Here is a 17,112-nt window from a genome sequence, read left to right as displayed (position 1 = left end):
AGAGGTGGGAGCCCATCCCAAGATCTAGCCAAAATTAAGCCTTTGTTCCTTTATGCAGATCCAAAACAACCCTTGTCAGATTAACTTAGCACTTCTTTTGAGAGTATTCCAAATCATGGATAATTTACCCTCAATACTATATCAAACTAAAGACATTTACTTGTCCAAGAAGCCTCCACCTTAGTGCTCCCACCCTCAAGAAAACGTTACATGAAAATCAAAGATGTCGATACACAAATTATAGAGGTGGGAGCCCATCCCAAGATCCAGCCAAAATTAAGCCTTTGTTCCTTTATGCAGATCCAAAACAACCCTTGTCAGATTAACTTAGCACTTCTTTTGAGAGTATTCCAAATCATGGATACTTTACCCTCAATACTATATTAAGAAACATTATTACATGACATATTAATATTGACATTACAAGGGAAATAATAACTTAATTTAAATTGTTAAAGACTTATCCTTATATACCAATTTATTACTAAAAAATCAATCTTGACTATTTATGTTCAATACTAGTAGAAGAAATATTAAGCCACTCGATGTGAGGCCACAACATCTCATTCGTCGTGGCAAGATTTTGACTCTTAAAGCTCGATATGAGATCAAGTTTAAATAATACTTTGCAAATTCAATTTAATTTTTTCATTAATGATATTCCAACAAGCACTATAATCATAGCCGCTAATGTTATATTCTCTCAAAACATTATTTGAAGTCATATTGATGACTTTTTCACTGCTAACAAAGTTAATTATTTATAAAGCTCGATACAGTTCATAAGCTTTGGTTGCAATCTGAAACTTTGTTCATTCAATATCATATACATTTGCTTCTTTGTTTTATTAAAAACCTAAGTTTTATCAAAGAAATGAAAGTATATCTTACTTAATACTATGTGGAAGCATGTATGTGATTTTCACTGAAGGTTTTGGAAAAACTATGGTGTCTGCCAATATAAGGAATAAAAGAGAATGCAAACTTCTGATTATTATCGGACCACCTCATCTATAAAATGATTTTCTAGAAGGAATCCATAGAGAGCTAAGCTTGGAGCTTGAGTTAATGAGAACTCTATTATGGAAGGTTCATGGCACCATCACAGTCATGTTTCTCCTTCTCATGTATAAAGTAAGTTGTCCTTTGTTTGTGCAGTTCATTAGCTATTGTAAGGAGCTCATTAATATGATCACGGACTTGAACTGTTGCTCCATCATTTCTAAGTCTGCAAAATAGAAAAGCTCTTAGTTGTAGCTCTTGAGAATGGCTCTAAATACTAGCATGTCTTTTTCATTAAGCAGTAAGCAATGTAATCTTAGTACAAATGGTTCTTAGCAATTGTGAAAAGCTCTTTAGTAGAAAGAAGAAGCTCAAATTACTCCTATATGTGTCTTGAATCGATAAATTCTGAAAAAACCTAAGTGAAAGTTCAATAAGGTTACTCAAATTCTAGCATGATTTTTTTGAAGCTTTATTTGCATTCACTGGTTCTTCAGAACTAAACCATAATCTAAATTATTCCGAACTCTTCTAAGAGAATTAGTAAGGTTAAAAGGAAACTTACCTGAAATATTGAAGCTCCAAATTGTCTAAAACCATTACAATTCTTAATTGTCTTGATCAATAAGAATTGCATTATCATGAAGCACATATGTGCATGCATGAGAGAGCAGGGCCAATATGAATAGGTATGCATGTAGTAAGAAAAGATTGCACATATATGCATATCTATAGGATGCTGAGTTTGCTTCAACATGAATACACGTAGGGTGCAGTTATTATTAAGATAATATCTTATACTTTCTATAATAGTCAACTACTTGTCTGTAGTCCGTCTTCAGTCCAGATAGGAATGTTTCCTATCCTGTCTCTAGTTTTGTTTCTAATTCCGTCTTCAGTCTATGTTGTTTCTTTTAGAAACAATGTCCTTGTAATTCTTTATAAGGAACACATTTGTTCCTCTGTTAATAAAATGAATCATCCGGAAATCCGTTAATCTGCCAACTCTTCTTGAATCTTGTAACATGGTATTAGAGCTAGTACATTATTTCGAAAACTTATAATTCCTTTTGAAATTATCAGTGCATAATTTTTCAAAATTATTTTGTGCATTTCTTGGTGCTCGTTCTTAGAAACCCGCCTAGGGTTTTCGGTCTACAGGAAAAATCCCGAATTCGGGTCTATTTTCAAATCATCTCTCAAAATCGCGTCCGTTTGGGGGCCCTTGTGCGGTAAGAAAACGGATTTCAAAGCACCTGTTTTGCGTCACTGGAACGGTAGCCCTAGCTGTGACCTCCATTTCCAATTCTGTTCTGCTTCTTTTTTCCAACTCGCGACTAATAAAAAAAAGAAATCACGTCTTTAAGCCTGCACCTACGCGGTTCGCGTCTGACAAAATCTGCCAATTGTTTGGCGGTCAAACACGACTTTTTTAGCTCCGTCTCAACTTGTCATCGTGCTCTGGGAAGCAGATTCGACCTTTTTTTCAAGAAATTTGCCATTTTTTTAATCTCCAATCTGACGGCTAGGGTTTTGTTCGAAACCCTAATTTTTGGGGTCGAAAAAATATTTTGTTTGCAGATTCTTGGTGGGTTTTTCGAGAGCTCAACTAGGTTGTTGTCCGTTTTTACTAGGTGCCTCGATTTTTGAGCCAGCAGATCCAGAAAACGACAGCAGGTTCCTTCTGTGTTTTTCGAGCTCTCTTCTGGGTCATTCTCTGATTCTTCTGGGTCTTTCGTATTTTTGCCTCGAAGAACGTGCCTTCACAGATTTTCACCATTTTTCATTGAAAAACGTGCCATGGCATCTCTAACAAATATTCTGCTCGAACATAATTCCAAATTCAATGGTCGCAATTATGGAACCTGGAAGCAGCGCATCATCGCCATCTTCGAATATCGTCGTTTGGATGAGCTTGTTCTAGGCACAAAATCTCCTCCGACCTCCAACCAAGCAGAACAAGACAAGTTTGATGATCGCAGTCGAGAGGCTATTATGCTTCTTAAGCTCTCTGTTATTAATGATCAGCTACCGTAGATTCCTTCCGGCAAGTCAGTTGCAAAAATCTGGAAATATCTAAAGGAGCTGCATGAAACAACAGCACAAGTTGTCGAGCTTCCTAATCAAGGAAAAGCTGCATTTTTCACCTTCTGAATCTGTTTCTGTTTTTTTGGGTTTGTTGATTTTCTCCTCAAAAATCATTTCAAGTTGTCTGTAATACGCAAGGTTGCGTGAGATTCTAGGTTTTACCGTTTTTTCCACAAAAACGAAGTTTGTAAATGCAACTTATTTTGAGTCATAGCACTCTTCTAGCAAAGCTTCTTGGTTTCAGCATTCTGTAGATCCAGGGAGGGTCTCAATTATCACAGAATGTTCCGACATCCGTACGTTGCCCATTAAGGGAGGGTATTAAGATAATATCTTATACTTTCTATAATAGTCAACTACTTGTCTGTAGTCCGTCTTCAGTCCAGATAGGAATGTTTCCTATCCTGTCTCTAGTTTTGTTTCTAATTCCGTCTTCAATCTACGTTGTTTCTAAAAGAAACAACGTCCTTGTAATTCTTTATAAGGAACACATTTGTTCATCTGTTAATAAAATGAATCATCCGAAAATCCGTTAATCTACCAACTCTTCTTGAATCTTGTAACAGTTATGGCACATATCAATGTGCATAAAGAGAAGAGTTTTTCATACAACACAATAAGTAGTACAAGTCAAAATTAACTCTAGAAATGTCATAAGAAAAGTGGATTTAATTTGATCCAGGTGGATCTCGAAGACCTCAAAAATTCAACGGGCTTAGAGTCTTCCAGAACTAGCATCAATGCATAGAGCACAACAAAACATTCCTTGACACAAATTGAAGCATGACAAAAGGAGTTTATTTTCTCAAGATATGCTTAGTCATTGGTTCCATAGGGCTATGAACAACAAAGGTTGACCAAAAGGGAAAAAATGATTGGCTCAAAATTGGTCAAAAATTGTCTCAAACTAAAGAGCTCATCAAAAGCTTCCCAAAATATTTTGAACAGACCAAATACGAGTCGCACTCAAAAGTCAAAGCTAGACGAAGTTCTGCAATCAAAGGATGACCAAGGGAACCAATGATGTCAACATGACGTGGCAAAATTGGTGACATGACAAGAATACTACCATGTGGCATAATGATGGCGTGGCAGGTTGTTGAGGTGGAAAATTTTGATGCTAACACATGAAAAACTCAGAAGATAACACATGGGCATGATTGAACTAATAAGAATGTGACACATATAATAGTCAAGTGTGTGAAATAGTGCCACGTGGCACCAAGCAGTGTCTTAGTTGAGATGGTTTTGATTGTTTAAAACAAAATAAGGTTCGAACCTTGAACCTCCCATTACCTACTTTTCCTCTTCACCACTACAATATGAGAGAATTTTGGGATACGTTTGGAAACCTTTTTGTCTTGTTAGCTACTTTAAGGCATATAAGACTAAAACAAGTTAAAGCATATAAGAAAAAACCAGAATTTTTGGTGATTTGAACCTCCAACCTCTCACCTCCTAATTATCCACTCTACCAATGGACCATGTTGGACATGCTTTGCTATTTTTAGCCATCAATACATTTTGTTTTTTAAATAACATTGGTTTTATTTGAGTGGTTTAGACTATTTAGCTTAGGGTCAACATAGCATATAATAAAACCAATAAAATTATCAAGGATTTGACATTGCTAAAGATCCTAAAATTAACATAGGGTAGTTACTTTATGGTTATGATTTAAATGTAATATGTTTTATGGTTTTTATTGTCAACCATAAATAGCATGAAAATTGTATAAAAGGGGGGTGTGGTCTTTTTTTGAAAATACATTGGGAGGTGGTCTTTCCTTAGTGGAATTTTGGGAGAAGAAATTTGGGAGAGAATTCTCTAGAAAATTAAGTGGTTTCATAATATGAGATTAAAACTTAGTGTTTTCTTTGAGAGGAATTTTCATGACTTTCAAGTCATTTGTAGAGGCTTGATGTCTGTGCTCTTATTGTGAGAAAGTGAGTTACATCTTTAATGATTAGCATCAGAGCTAGGCATGGACATGTTGCCAGATAGATCTTGTTATTACAGATTGGAAGCAAGAAAAGCCTGATGTGCAAGAATCTTCCTTGAAGCATAATGTAACTCAATGAAAGACCATGGTGTTGTAAGAACATTTGCATCATAGTAATGCCATTGATCATGCATATTTGCAGATCTAGAGAAGTAGCTAGAGTCTGGTAAGCACTGTTATCAAATCCCTTTATCTCTCTTTTCTTGGTTCATGTTCTTGTTATCTTCTTTACTTTCCTTGAATGCAAATCATGTCCTTGTATGGTGCAAGCCTTGGCATCCAGTGAAGAGGAGAAGCATTGTCAAGGGCTTAGTCTCCCAACCCTAGCCCCTTAAGTATCCCCACACAATCTCAATTGAGAAAGGCCCTCCCTACATTAGACATGGGGCATCATTGTCCTACCACTAAGCATCCTAGTGATAGAATATCATACCACAACTGGCTCGACAACAAGATTCATACCCTTGAACCACCATGAGCTGACACAATTTTTATGACATCTTTTATTTCTTGATTATTGATACTGATTGTTTTATCTTTTATCGTGCAGGGATATTCCATAGTTCAGTGGCTATAATTCACACCCTTCATCTCGACTATGCTGGTCTTCCTAGATGAATTTCTAGGGTGATTGGAAAAACATAATATATCAAAGCCATTTACATTCTGCCCATCTCTGAGCTTATGGCTTAACAAAGATTCACATTATATTTTAAATTACTGGTTCTGCTTGAGAGTGCTACCCCTTATCTCAGGGACATATGGACAATGCCCCTGTATAAGCTTGCACCGAATAGAGATCTTTTGAAATAAGCTCTGATATGAAATACAATATTCTGATATGAATTCAAATTTCTGATATAATACAGTGCTCAAACATGGAATCAATATTTTTTATGGATTCAAGATTCTAATATGAAATCAGTATTTGAATAAAGGAACAAGGTGTAAATATAAACTCACCCATTTGGGTTGTAGCTTGGTCTTCAAGACTTATGCTAGTGCACAGCTTTGCAATGGTCACCGCCTTCACAAGAGTTCCTTGCACTTGCAGACTTTAAACTCTCAATATTGGAGACCTACGACACTTGCAGGCAGTAAATACGCTTCTAATATCAGAGGTTCTTGCACAAAGTAATTATGCATATCACAAAGCTATCATGGCTAGAATGAGAATGCAATAATAAAGATTATCATGGTTGGAGATTGAATCCAAATAACAGAGTTATCGTGGCTGGAGATTGAATGCAAATAACAGAATTATCATGGCTGGAAATGATGGCAGAATCAGAGCTTCAGTACTTGGTAATTGCTGTGGTATCCTGTTCAATGGTAATAGTCTTGTTGTATGTATAAACTGCCTCGTGCTCGGTTGAAAAAAAGAACAAGAAAAGTGGTGGAGGAGTTATAAAGAGAACAAAGAGCCATTGATACATGTGATACACATTTAATATTAAAAAGGTCACCAAAGTAAATAATTAGCAAAGTGGTCGCTCAAGGAAATAAATAAGACTTTGGCCAAGGATTAAAGAGATAATAATATTGTCTTAATATATAACATCATGGTATCTATAAATAGCTATATGCATATGTAAATAGATACATGTACATGCATAAACCCCAACCATATATTTCTTACATATACATCAAATATCAAGTATGTGTATAGGTTCTTATATATATGTAATCGGTTTACATATATACACATGAATATACACATATTCATGTATGTACATGTGTAGATATTTAGGCATTATGGTGTCGACATGTAAGGACATGCTTATACACCAAGAGGCTCCCACCAAATTACAAAGGTACCAACTTGTTCATAGTTCAATTTATGCTTAGTGATTTCTTTTATTATTAAGTTATATATAATTTAACTAGTTAGCTCATGGTTGTCACTTAGTATACCCTTTCTTAACTGGTTGCTTTCCCATAGCCATGGTGGTTAAGACTCGTATCTATTGACTCAATGGTAGGTGGTGCCCTCATGCCCAACTCCTTCTCTAGCAATGCTTGCCCCCCTTCACTGTATTCCTACAAGGGAAATTTATCACGGTAATAACATATTTCTCATCTTTATAAAATATCGAAATTATCATAGCATATAATCATATTAGCCATCCATTTCCAATTCATATATCATCATAATGGTTGACTGCTATTCCAATTTTCCATGATATTATAACGAATAACCAACACTTCACTTTCACATAAAACTATAACGAATAACGAATTTAACCAATCATTCAACTTCGTATGAAGCCTCACCAACTATAAAGGAGCATTTAAAATTGAGCCAAACATTGGGATGTAACAATGTACTTTCATGTTTTTATCTTGTAGTTTAATATTTTTAATTTATCTTCTTGTTAGTATGATAATGCATGTTAAATTTCTTGTCACGCAATTATTATAAATGTAGGATGATCTGCAAGCACTATTTTGTTGATTTCTTAATTGTACATAATGGGGAGGCTTCCATGGTGAAGTTTCTTTTCATTATTTTTATCTTTCTTATTTGCAAAATCGAAGGTTACACAAAGACTACTGAAAGATAGAAACAAAATCGTAGGCCCACAGCAATAATTGGGTTCGATGTTATGATAATAGGAGAGAGAAATATAATTGCTTAATGCATTACTTACAGACTACAAAATATTAGAGTCTACTATGCACCCTTACATTTTTGTTTACACACATATAGATATGCAATAGAGAATACTTGCAATAATATTCAATAAAAATAACACTCAAAATCTAAATGTTTGAAATATCCACAACTGAAAACTTGAAAATAGCTTCAGATTCAACACTGAGGTTTGACAGCAATATATCATTCAATAGATCAATACCTAGATGGCCAAATTACATCAAAATGGCAATACAAGCTTACTCATTTACTGCTTTTACAAAATAAGTCTGATATTATCAGCAAACTGAACTCCCAAATGATGTCAATAAGCATGAGAAAGAAGCTTCTCCACCTCCAAATCGATAGCACCAGTTATGGAAACCCTACATGCCTCCTTTGCAACTCCTCAAAGCTCCAAACCATATGCATCCAAGTCTAAGGAGCCCACACTGAAGGTAAAGGATGTATAGCCAGCTATAGGGGGGAGCGGATAGCAAAATAAGATTCTGAAATGACCACTTTCATCAGTTAAACTACACGTCTTGCTCTTGCAAATCCGCTCAATGAATTGCTAGAAGATGCAAATCAAAATCTCTTCAGATAAAGCCCAAATGTAGTTCATAAATGAAACCTCCAACAAACCCACCATGAAAGATCTTTCACTTTCAAAGTGAATGTCCTCTAGGAAGGTTTTCATACTCACAAAGCCTTTGGATAAAAAAAGTTTATTCCAACTAAACCCTGTTATCCAATATCTCCCAGCACATGAATAACAAAATGAGCTCCAAGTGAGTATTTAAAGCCTCTCCAAACCCCACACCCAAAGATAAATAAACTTTATTTAGTTAATTTTAAAGTCTCATTATGTCTCCCATGTGGGAGCCCCTTTTAAAAAGCAGTTTGATTTACATTTTAAAGCATTGATTCATATTCTCTAGACACCGTAAGATACAGTCATTTTATAAAATACCACTAAGTTAAATGATTAACATAATGTAACACATTAATGCTATTTTAAAATAATTCCCTTGGGCACCATAAATCAGCGAAGTGTCATCATCTAATGTAATCACTGACTAACCCGGAGTATGGAAAATTTGTCCAAAACCCCTCCAAAAAGTGTTATGTGAATAATGGGATAAGATATAATAGTGTGCTAAGAAATGTCATCTGCGATCTCTCTGAGAGGTTGAGACACTGAAGTTCTTCAAATTCAGGTGTGATCCCTATCCAGAGATCCCTGGCATAGGCTCTAAAAAGTCCTTCAAATAAATTTGTGTTACTGAAATCAAAGGTATTTCAATCTTACCTAAGAAAAAATTTATAAGAATGCTGAGTCTACATTGCTAGTAGGTTTCCACTATCCATGACAGTATTCTTTTTGCTTCTGGATTTTGATTGTGTGTCCATTTTTTGAGCCAACGTTTCAGGTCACACTCAGTGAACCATCATCAGGGCAAACAAGAGAGAGCTCCAAGAAGATAAAAAAAGTGGGTATTTAAAGCTCTCCTTTGAGATTTCTCTTGCTTGCCCTGATGCTGGTTCACCGAGTGTGACCTGAAATGTTGGCCCAAAAAATGGACACAATCAAAATCTAGAAGCAATAAGAATACTCCAAGTCTAAAACCAAATTGATTAATTTCTTCTTTTAATCTATTTGAAGTTTCAACCACCAACATATTAGTGCTCATCAAGTACCATAATTACTAGCATATAATGATGTATTCAAAATATACGGTTATACCCCTAGTTAAAAGTAGCCACTAGAACATCTTAAAATTCTCATTCTCACACACAAATGTAGAAGGTCAACTATTCTATCCCATTTACAGTTTACACCATAGGAAAAAACATGTATTACCAATCCTCAGTTTGGAGAATTTCCAATCACCTTTGGCATTAGGAGAGACACTCTCAACGATACCCTACTTCCCGTGATGATTGTTAACGTGGGTCTTCTCAGCCCAAGTCATTCTCTGAATGACATTATCAGACTCTATGTTGCCCGTTTTGTGGTGTTTGACGAGAAGGATAACCCTTCCTATGTGCCTAACCTGCATAAACTTGAAACTTGTTTTCCATTAATTCCATTCTTTTCACTTTGCCTACAGTTTTGAACAAAAACTTTTTGATTGCAAGATTGTATTTTTGTATAGCATCCATGCATACTGACTTGTTTGGTGTTCACTCATTTTGGTTCTCCCCTTCTAATTTTGATCATATTGCTTTGTAGCTTCAATTTTTCAACTCCAATTGCTTTATTTTATATTCTGTAATTCCTTTATCAATCATGGTTAATTATAGTAGCTTCTTGAAATTTATTTGTCATTTGTTGAGATTATTATACATCACAATTAGCCATAAAGACTAACCTAAAATGTACCTTTTGGAATTTATCCCCCACTTAGTATTAATCTCATTACTGGTTACTGATCATTTTTGGGCATTAACATGTTTATCTCTCTTCATGTACAATATCCTTAAGGGATGACACAAGATTTATTGAACAACCTTGGATAAAACTGAGTGAAATAAAACTATAGCTTTGTGAATTATAGGGGGAAAAACCATGCCCAAACTACCTAGCTTGTGATCATTGGAGGTAAATAAAAATGTGAAGAGTTTAAGCACTGGGAAAAAAGGTTTTTCCCTTTCATTAATCCTTGTAAAAAATGAATGTGGGTGATGAAGCGGCAAAGAATCATATGACTGTTATGAAATATTTGGAAAACTTATATAAAAAATAGATCATATCAAATTATAAATGTTTTCAGGATTATACATTTTTTATTCAATCGACAATGGATTACTAGATGTAAGTACCTGCCTCTGCCCCTCTGTTGCAGTACGCAAATAATAGATTGCTGAGTCCTTCACAATCTTATATTGAGTACCCTTGCCAGGAGTATCAACAACTGTGGAACCCTGCCATAAAAAATGCAATTAGACAAAGCAATTATGAATAATATAATTTAGGAACTCTCGTACTTGTGAAAATTAATGATCATTAAAGAAAGAATACGCAAAAATCTTCATTGCACCTCATAATCAATGTTGAATTGAAACAAGCAACTCAAAAGGCTTTCACATGAGTGAATAAGTCTCAAATAATCTTAAAATGGAGCTGCATGACTATGATTAAACCATCTTCAGTCTCAAATCTTCTTTGAAAAGTACCTCCACAACCATGACTACACCAAGACCCTTTCAAAGAAGATTCATGGCTGAATCTGTTATGTGAAAGCCATTTGAATTGTTTTCTTAATATACAGTGGAAGCAAGGTAGAGTTACTTATATGACCCTGTTCACAAAAACTCCTAACAGCTGACAAAACAAAAAAATTAACAAAACAAATATTGAAATATAAAACATTTTCCATACGATAAAATGTTAGAAAAAAGTTGTTGATGTCAAATGTCAAATGTCAAAACAATTACCATTAATGTCAAAGCCATTGAGGAAGGAATTTGTTATCTAAGTCCAGGATACAGATAGATAACAAAGGCAGAAATGTAAATGTCTAAACTACAGCTAGATGGTAACAGACAAGCAATTATGAAGACAGGGATCAAATCAATATCAACAGTGATTAGGCAGAGATGAAAACATTTGGAAGTTATCATAGCTATTGTGGTTTGTATGCTGAATATGTCCAAAAGCTCCTAGCATGGTTAATACTCTCAAAACCAAATAGTTTTGCAGAAAAGGATAGTTGTATATAGCAAAACTACAATGATGATATCTGCATATGATATTTGTATAAATGAAGAATACTTGTATATATACAAGGAGTGTTGTTCATTAAATGTCAGATACATATGAGATAAGATAGATAAAGAAAAATTTATTAATGTCCAACAAGAGACCAACAAAAGGTCTAAGGGACTGCCAAAATAGAGCAGTCCAGTAAAAAAACAAGCACCAAATGTGTCTGGGAGAAGACAAAGCCAAAAGCAAAGAACCACCAAACCAAGGCAAGTGGGAGACACCAAGAAAAGCTGGCCCACAAACCTGCTATCTAGAGTCTAAACAGCTGGGAAGAAGTCAAGAATCAATGGATAAGCCATAGGACAGAGGATCCTAAGCCATCTCTAAGAACTCCTGATACCACTAGTAGAAGGAAGTTGTTGTCGAGTGGAAGAAGATCTGTGCAGATGTACAGCCCTCGGGGGTCCAGTTTGGGGATCCAATGCCTGCTTGGTACCCCGCATGGGGGAAACCACAGTGAAAAAGGAGGTGATGAGCTGGTCGGAGTGTGAACTTGAGCGGTGGAGTCACTGCAAGGTGTAGTCCCGGAGCCTCCATGTCTCATGGAGGTAGAGTGGAGGCACCATTGATTTGTATAAGTGAAGAAGACCTAGAGGGTCAGAGTCTCTCTAAATAAGCAGTAAAATCTCTCTCTAATCTCGTCATAGATGTGATAGTGAAAGATGAAGTGATTCTCCATCTCAACCACCCCCATGTCACAAAGCTGACAAATCCTATCCTCCCTAGCCAAATGGTAATCAGTTTGAATGCGAAGTCGATGAGAACCAACTTTGAAAGATCCAAGGGATAGAGAGAGAGCATGAGACCAACCATGGGATAGGTGCAAGGGGCGCACAACGATCCCATCATGTGACTACAATAATACTCATATATATTATAACAATGAAGAATGCTTAGCACAAGCTACATGCCAATGATAGCAGAAGGAAGCCATGTCAATTTGTATATTCGATCAACACATAAGTTTGTATATTAATTGAATGAAATAAAAGACAAGGACGTGACAATCTGCCACCTCACATAATAAAAGACAATTTCTGTTTACCATCCAATAATTAAGACAGAATAATGATTAATTATGTATGTAGTGTTAATATTTGTTCCTAAAGAATCGTAGAGGTGTGATTTTGGAATAAAGAAATTCGAGATGCCACGTTGTCATTAAGAATTGTGAATAAAAATCTATAAGCCACAACGGAAAGATATGGCTGTTCATTTCAAAAGGATGTAACTCTTGAGATAAAGGCATCTATATGGAAATAAAATTTTGTAAGAGGTGGATGAGTGTCTAGTGTGTGGTGTGAAGTTATATCAAGGAAATTTGATATACACACCAAATTCAGAATATATATGTGAAGTATATATGGGAGTTTAATGCTGAAAATATAAATCAAACAAGGAGAGGTTTTTGAAGATGAATTACAGATATATTGATAGTTCTTGAGGAGAGTATTATCAGAACTTTATTCAAAGTTTGATCAAACTTGCAGAAAATTCATGAAGTAAGTTTGTAATCAGAATTTGTGACAATATAGTGAATCCATCATCAATTGAGATAGCAACATTGCCAATGTGGAATTTCAGATTTGAGTGAAGTTGGTGCTTTGCTTTTAGGGGTTAGTGTCTCTTGAAAGTTGGTTTGTCAGAGTCGATTCTACTAGTGAGTTGGTGCTAATAAACTTAGGGTTTAGTACTTCTAGGAGGTTGGTGCCTGCAAACAAGATGTAAAAGAAGAATTCTAAAAAGCATTGATTTATTGTGGCTTTTCTCTCATTTGAGTTTCCACATAAAACGATGTGTTATTGTGTTTTCATTCTCATAGCTGTTAAGTGTAGTAATTGATGATATTATGATGGATAAAGTTTAAATTGGTAAAAATAGTTGTTATAGTAATGCATACACCTCAAAATAACCGTATGCTCTTCATTTGATATCAGAGAAGGTTCCCTTGAACAAGTCTTGCCGCTTAGAGGAAGATTATAAAGAGAACACATGGCCAACAATTATACAACTCACAAGAAACCATCTTTGATGGATTGTGGGACAAATTATACATTTTGGGGCATTAAAATGGAAGCATATTTGAATGCTCTTAGATTCAATGTTTAGCAATTAGTAGTAGTTGGTTATACACCTCCATCAACTCCACCAACAGATCAAGCCAAAAAAGGGAAAAGTAAGAATAATTTCAAAGTCAAACATGCTATTCTATGCAATCTAGCAGTTTGTGAGTTCACAAAAGTCATGCATTACAAATCAACAAAAGAAATATGGGACAAACTAAGAAATATCTATGAAGGAGATGTCAAAGTGAAGAAAACAAAAATCCAAACTCATCGAAGGAAGTTTGAAAGCCTCAAAATGCAAGACGCTGAAGATATGGCCTTGTACCTACTTCGAGTTGATGAGGTGGTAAATACAATGAGATTTCTTGGAAAACATTGATGAACAAATAGTTGTTGAAAAAAAACTAAGGTCCTTAGCATATAAAATTTGATTCCAAGGTGTCTTCGATGAAAGAAATGAAAGAGCTAGACCAACTAACAAAGGATGAACTACATGGTATTCTTACCGCTTATGAAATGAGGATTGAAGACAAAGCACTTGAAAAGAAAATCTGATTCAAAGCATCAAAGAAGGAGAAAAACAAAAAACATATATCAAGCAAGAGCTCAATTAGTGAAACTGATGAAGTAGAGGCCTATTTCTTTAGGAAGTTAAAGAAAGGCAATAGAATGTACAAAGGAAATTTTCCTTTCAAATGCTTCAATTGTGGAAAGATTGGACATTATGCTTCTAAATATCCCCAAAACAATAATGACTTAAGATGAAAAGGAAATGTATAGAAAGAAGCAAGGCAAGGAAAAAATTTAATTCAATCAAAAGAAGAAATCCCCAAAAACACAAGAAGACATTTTATTCAACGGTAGCAGCACGTCAAAAGAGAGAAGTGATGAGTGTCAAAGTGTTGATGAAGAAGTAATGCATTTCATGGCCATAGAAGATACAAAAGACAAACATGAAAAGGAATGAGATGTCAACAAATTGTCCAATTAAGAAGAGGATGTAGATCTTGAGGAAGAGCTCCATTACACATACAAATAGAATGAGAAATTGAGAAAGAAGATTAGTAAGAACAAGATGGACGCTAAAGAAACTTTAGAGTCCCTAGAGAAATATAGAAGACTTTGATGCTCAACTAGTAGAAGCTAAACAAGTTGAGAATGAGCTGAAACATAAACTAGATATAAAAGATCTGGACTATGACAAATTAGAACGAGAAGATTCTTTTGTTAAAAAGAAACTGACTACTAGACATTTATACTCTTTTAATGTATACTGTTTTTTATGTAACAAGTTTGGCCAAATAGCATCAAATTGTAGAGGCAAACTTAAAAATGTACCAAACTCCACAAAGAAAATCTATAATTATTTTCCCCATTAAAGAATTTTGATATTATATTTTATAGATGTAACAACTTTGGACACATGACCAAATTTTGTGGAACAATTTTCAATGATCATCCTAGCCATCTCAAGAAACAACCATCCAAAGAGTGGAAGAAAAGGGAGGAGAAAAAAGAAATGGAGGAATCAACGTTTGTCCAAACAACTTTTCAAGCAAGCAAGAAGGATAGATGGAATGTGGCTAATGGTTGCTCAAGACACATGATAGGGGATAAAAGAAAATTCACCTTTTTTAAACCAGCAGATGAAGGAACAAGTGGTATTTGAAGATAACTCAAAAAGAGATAATAAAAGGAAAAGGAACACTTCGCCTAGAGAATGGGAAGACTAAAACTAAAGATGTTCTCTACAAAAAGGGGTTAAAAGTTAAAACAGAATTTGTTAAGCATAAGTCAACTATGTGTATCAAGGGCATACTGTAACCTTTCTTCCTAAAGGTTGTGCAATCAGAAAGGATGGAAAGCTGATTATAGGTGCTTATAGGATAGACAACAATCTTTATATTTTGAAAAAAATCAAGAGTGAAAGGGGATGAAAACTAGTTGTCGGATAAGAGATTAGGGCATCTAAACTTTGACAATTTAGTCAAAATCAGTCACAACGGAACTGTAAGAAATATACCAAGGATATCAGAACCTACAAATACTACTTGCAAACAATGCCAACTTGGGAAGCAAACAAGAAGCACTTCAAAAACTAAAGAGAATTCTACATCAAAACCACTTAATCTCATGCACTTAATCTTTATAGACCAACTAGAACAAAGAGCCTATGACGAGAAAGTCATTTCAAGTTGTTGATTGATGACTACTCCAGGTTGACTCAAATTGCCTTCCTAAGGGAAAAATCAGAAACCCTTGACAAACTCAAAGCTTTCAAAGAGTTTGTCGAAAATGAAGTGGGTGCAAAAATAAAATGCCTTACAACAAACAAGGGAGGAGAATTCACCTCTCATGTATTTTAAAAAAAAATTGTGAAAGGATGGAATAAAAAGACAATACTCAGCACTAAGGACACCCCAACAAAATGGGGTTGTAGGAAGGAAAAACAGAACAGTTCAAGAAGCAAAAAGGGCTATGTTAAATGAATCTAAGATAGTAGATACTTATTAGAAAGAGGCAATTGACACAACAATCAACATTTTGAATCATACACAAATTAGGGTGTGTATAATGACAAAGCATGCTATGAATTATGGAAAGAAAGACTTGCAATAGTCAAGCACTTCAGGGTTTTTGAAAGCACATGTTACACATTTAGAGATGAAAATGACTTAAATAAGTTTGACACTGGAGTAGATGAGGGAATTTTTCATGGCTACTCCACCAAAAGTAAAGCATATAAATGTTACAACAAAAAATTTATGAAGTTGTTGAGATTGCAAATGTAAGCATTGATGAATGGAAGCAATTCAAAGAGGTGGTAGAGGGCAATTCTGAAATACAAATTGTAGGTGAAGAAGAAGAAGTCAAGGATAACGAACCAGAACAAAGAAGTTCTAGAATTCCTTCAAAAGAAACATCCAAAACTCCTTCAATGGCACCATCAAAAACTCCAACAAAATTTGTTCGAAGAAACCATTGTAAAGATTTGGTCATTGGAGATCTGGACACAAAAATTCACACAAGGAGAAGACATGCCAATGTTGTAGAGCATGCACATTTCTGCCTTCTTTCCAAGATAAAATCAAAGAACTTTAATGAAGCAGTGAGGAAAAGTTTTGGTTTAAAGCAATAGAGGAAGAATTAGACCAAATTGAGAAAAATAAAACTTGGGAAATTGTTCCAAAGCCCAAAGATAAGAATGTCATTGGAACCAAGTTGGCATTTTGCAATAAGATGAATGAAAATGGATAGATGACAAGAACAAAGCAAGGCTTGTTTGCAAAAGATATGCTCAAGTGGGAGTGGATCTTGAAGAGACATTTAAATTACCCCAGTTTCTATTAGAATATTGTAATTTTTCTTCAATTGTCATCTTAGTTAGTCTTTAGTTTTAGACATTTTCTATTTTTATCACAATTGTTTCTTTTAGAAACATTGTCTCTGCAAATCTATATAAGGAGCTTTCATTTCCTCCATTTAATAACAAATACAATAACATCAATTTACCATAATAAGGTATCAAAGTGGGTTGATGGGATTT

At 34.9% G+C, this 17,112-nt stretch overlaps 1 protein-coding gene across 3 annotated transcripts in view; it reads right to left on the bottom strand.

Annotated features, from left to right (window-relative positions):
• The window catches only part of LOC149563271 (uncharacterized), a 166,885-nt gene that overhangs the window by 129,392 nt on the left and 20,381 nt on the right, over positions 1 to 17,112 (bottom strand). For all 3 annotated transcript variants that reach the window (XR_016364047.1, XM_089826621.1, XM_089826620.1), the window contains exon 2: positions 10,554 to 10,655. Coding sequence is in view for 2 of the 3 variants with exons in the window: in XM_089826621.1 (XP_089682747.1) it covers positions 10,554 to 10,655 (102 nt within the window). In the remaining variant the exon portion in view is untranslated. The remainder of the gene's footprint in view (positions 1 to 10,553; positions 10,656 to 17,112) is intronic.

Source organism: Cupressus sempervirens, chromosome 4 (assembly GCF_028749045.1).
Source record: "Cupressus sempervirens isolate cs-2001-9-10 chromosome 4, ASM2874904v1, whole genome shotgun sequence".
Taxonomy (NCBI): domain Eukaryota; kingdom Viridiplantae; phylum Streptophyta; class Pinopsida; order Cupressales; family Cupressaceae; genus Cupressus; species Cupressus sempervirens.
The sequence above is the reverse complement of the archived record's forward strand: the minus strand, read 5'-3'. Positions and strand labels throughout refer to the sequence as shown.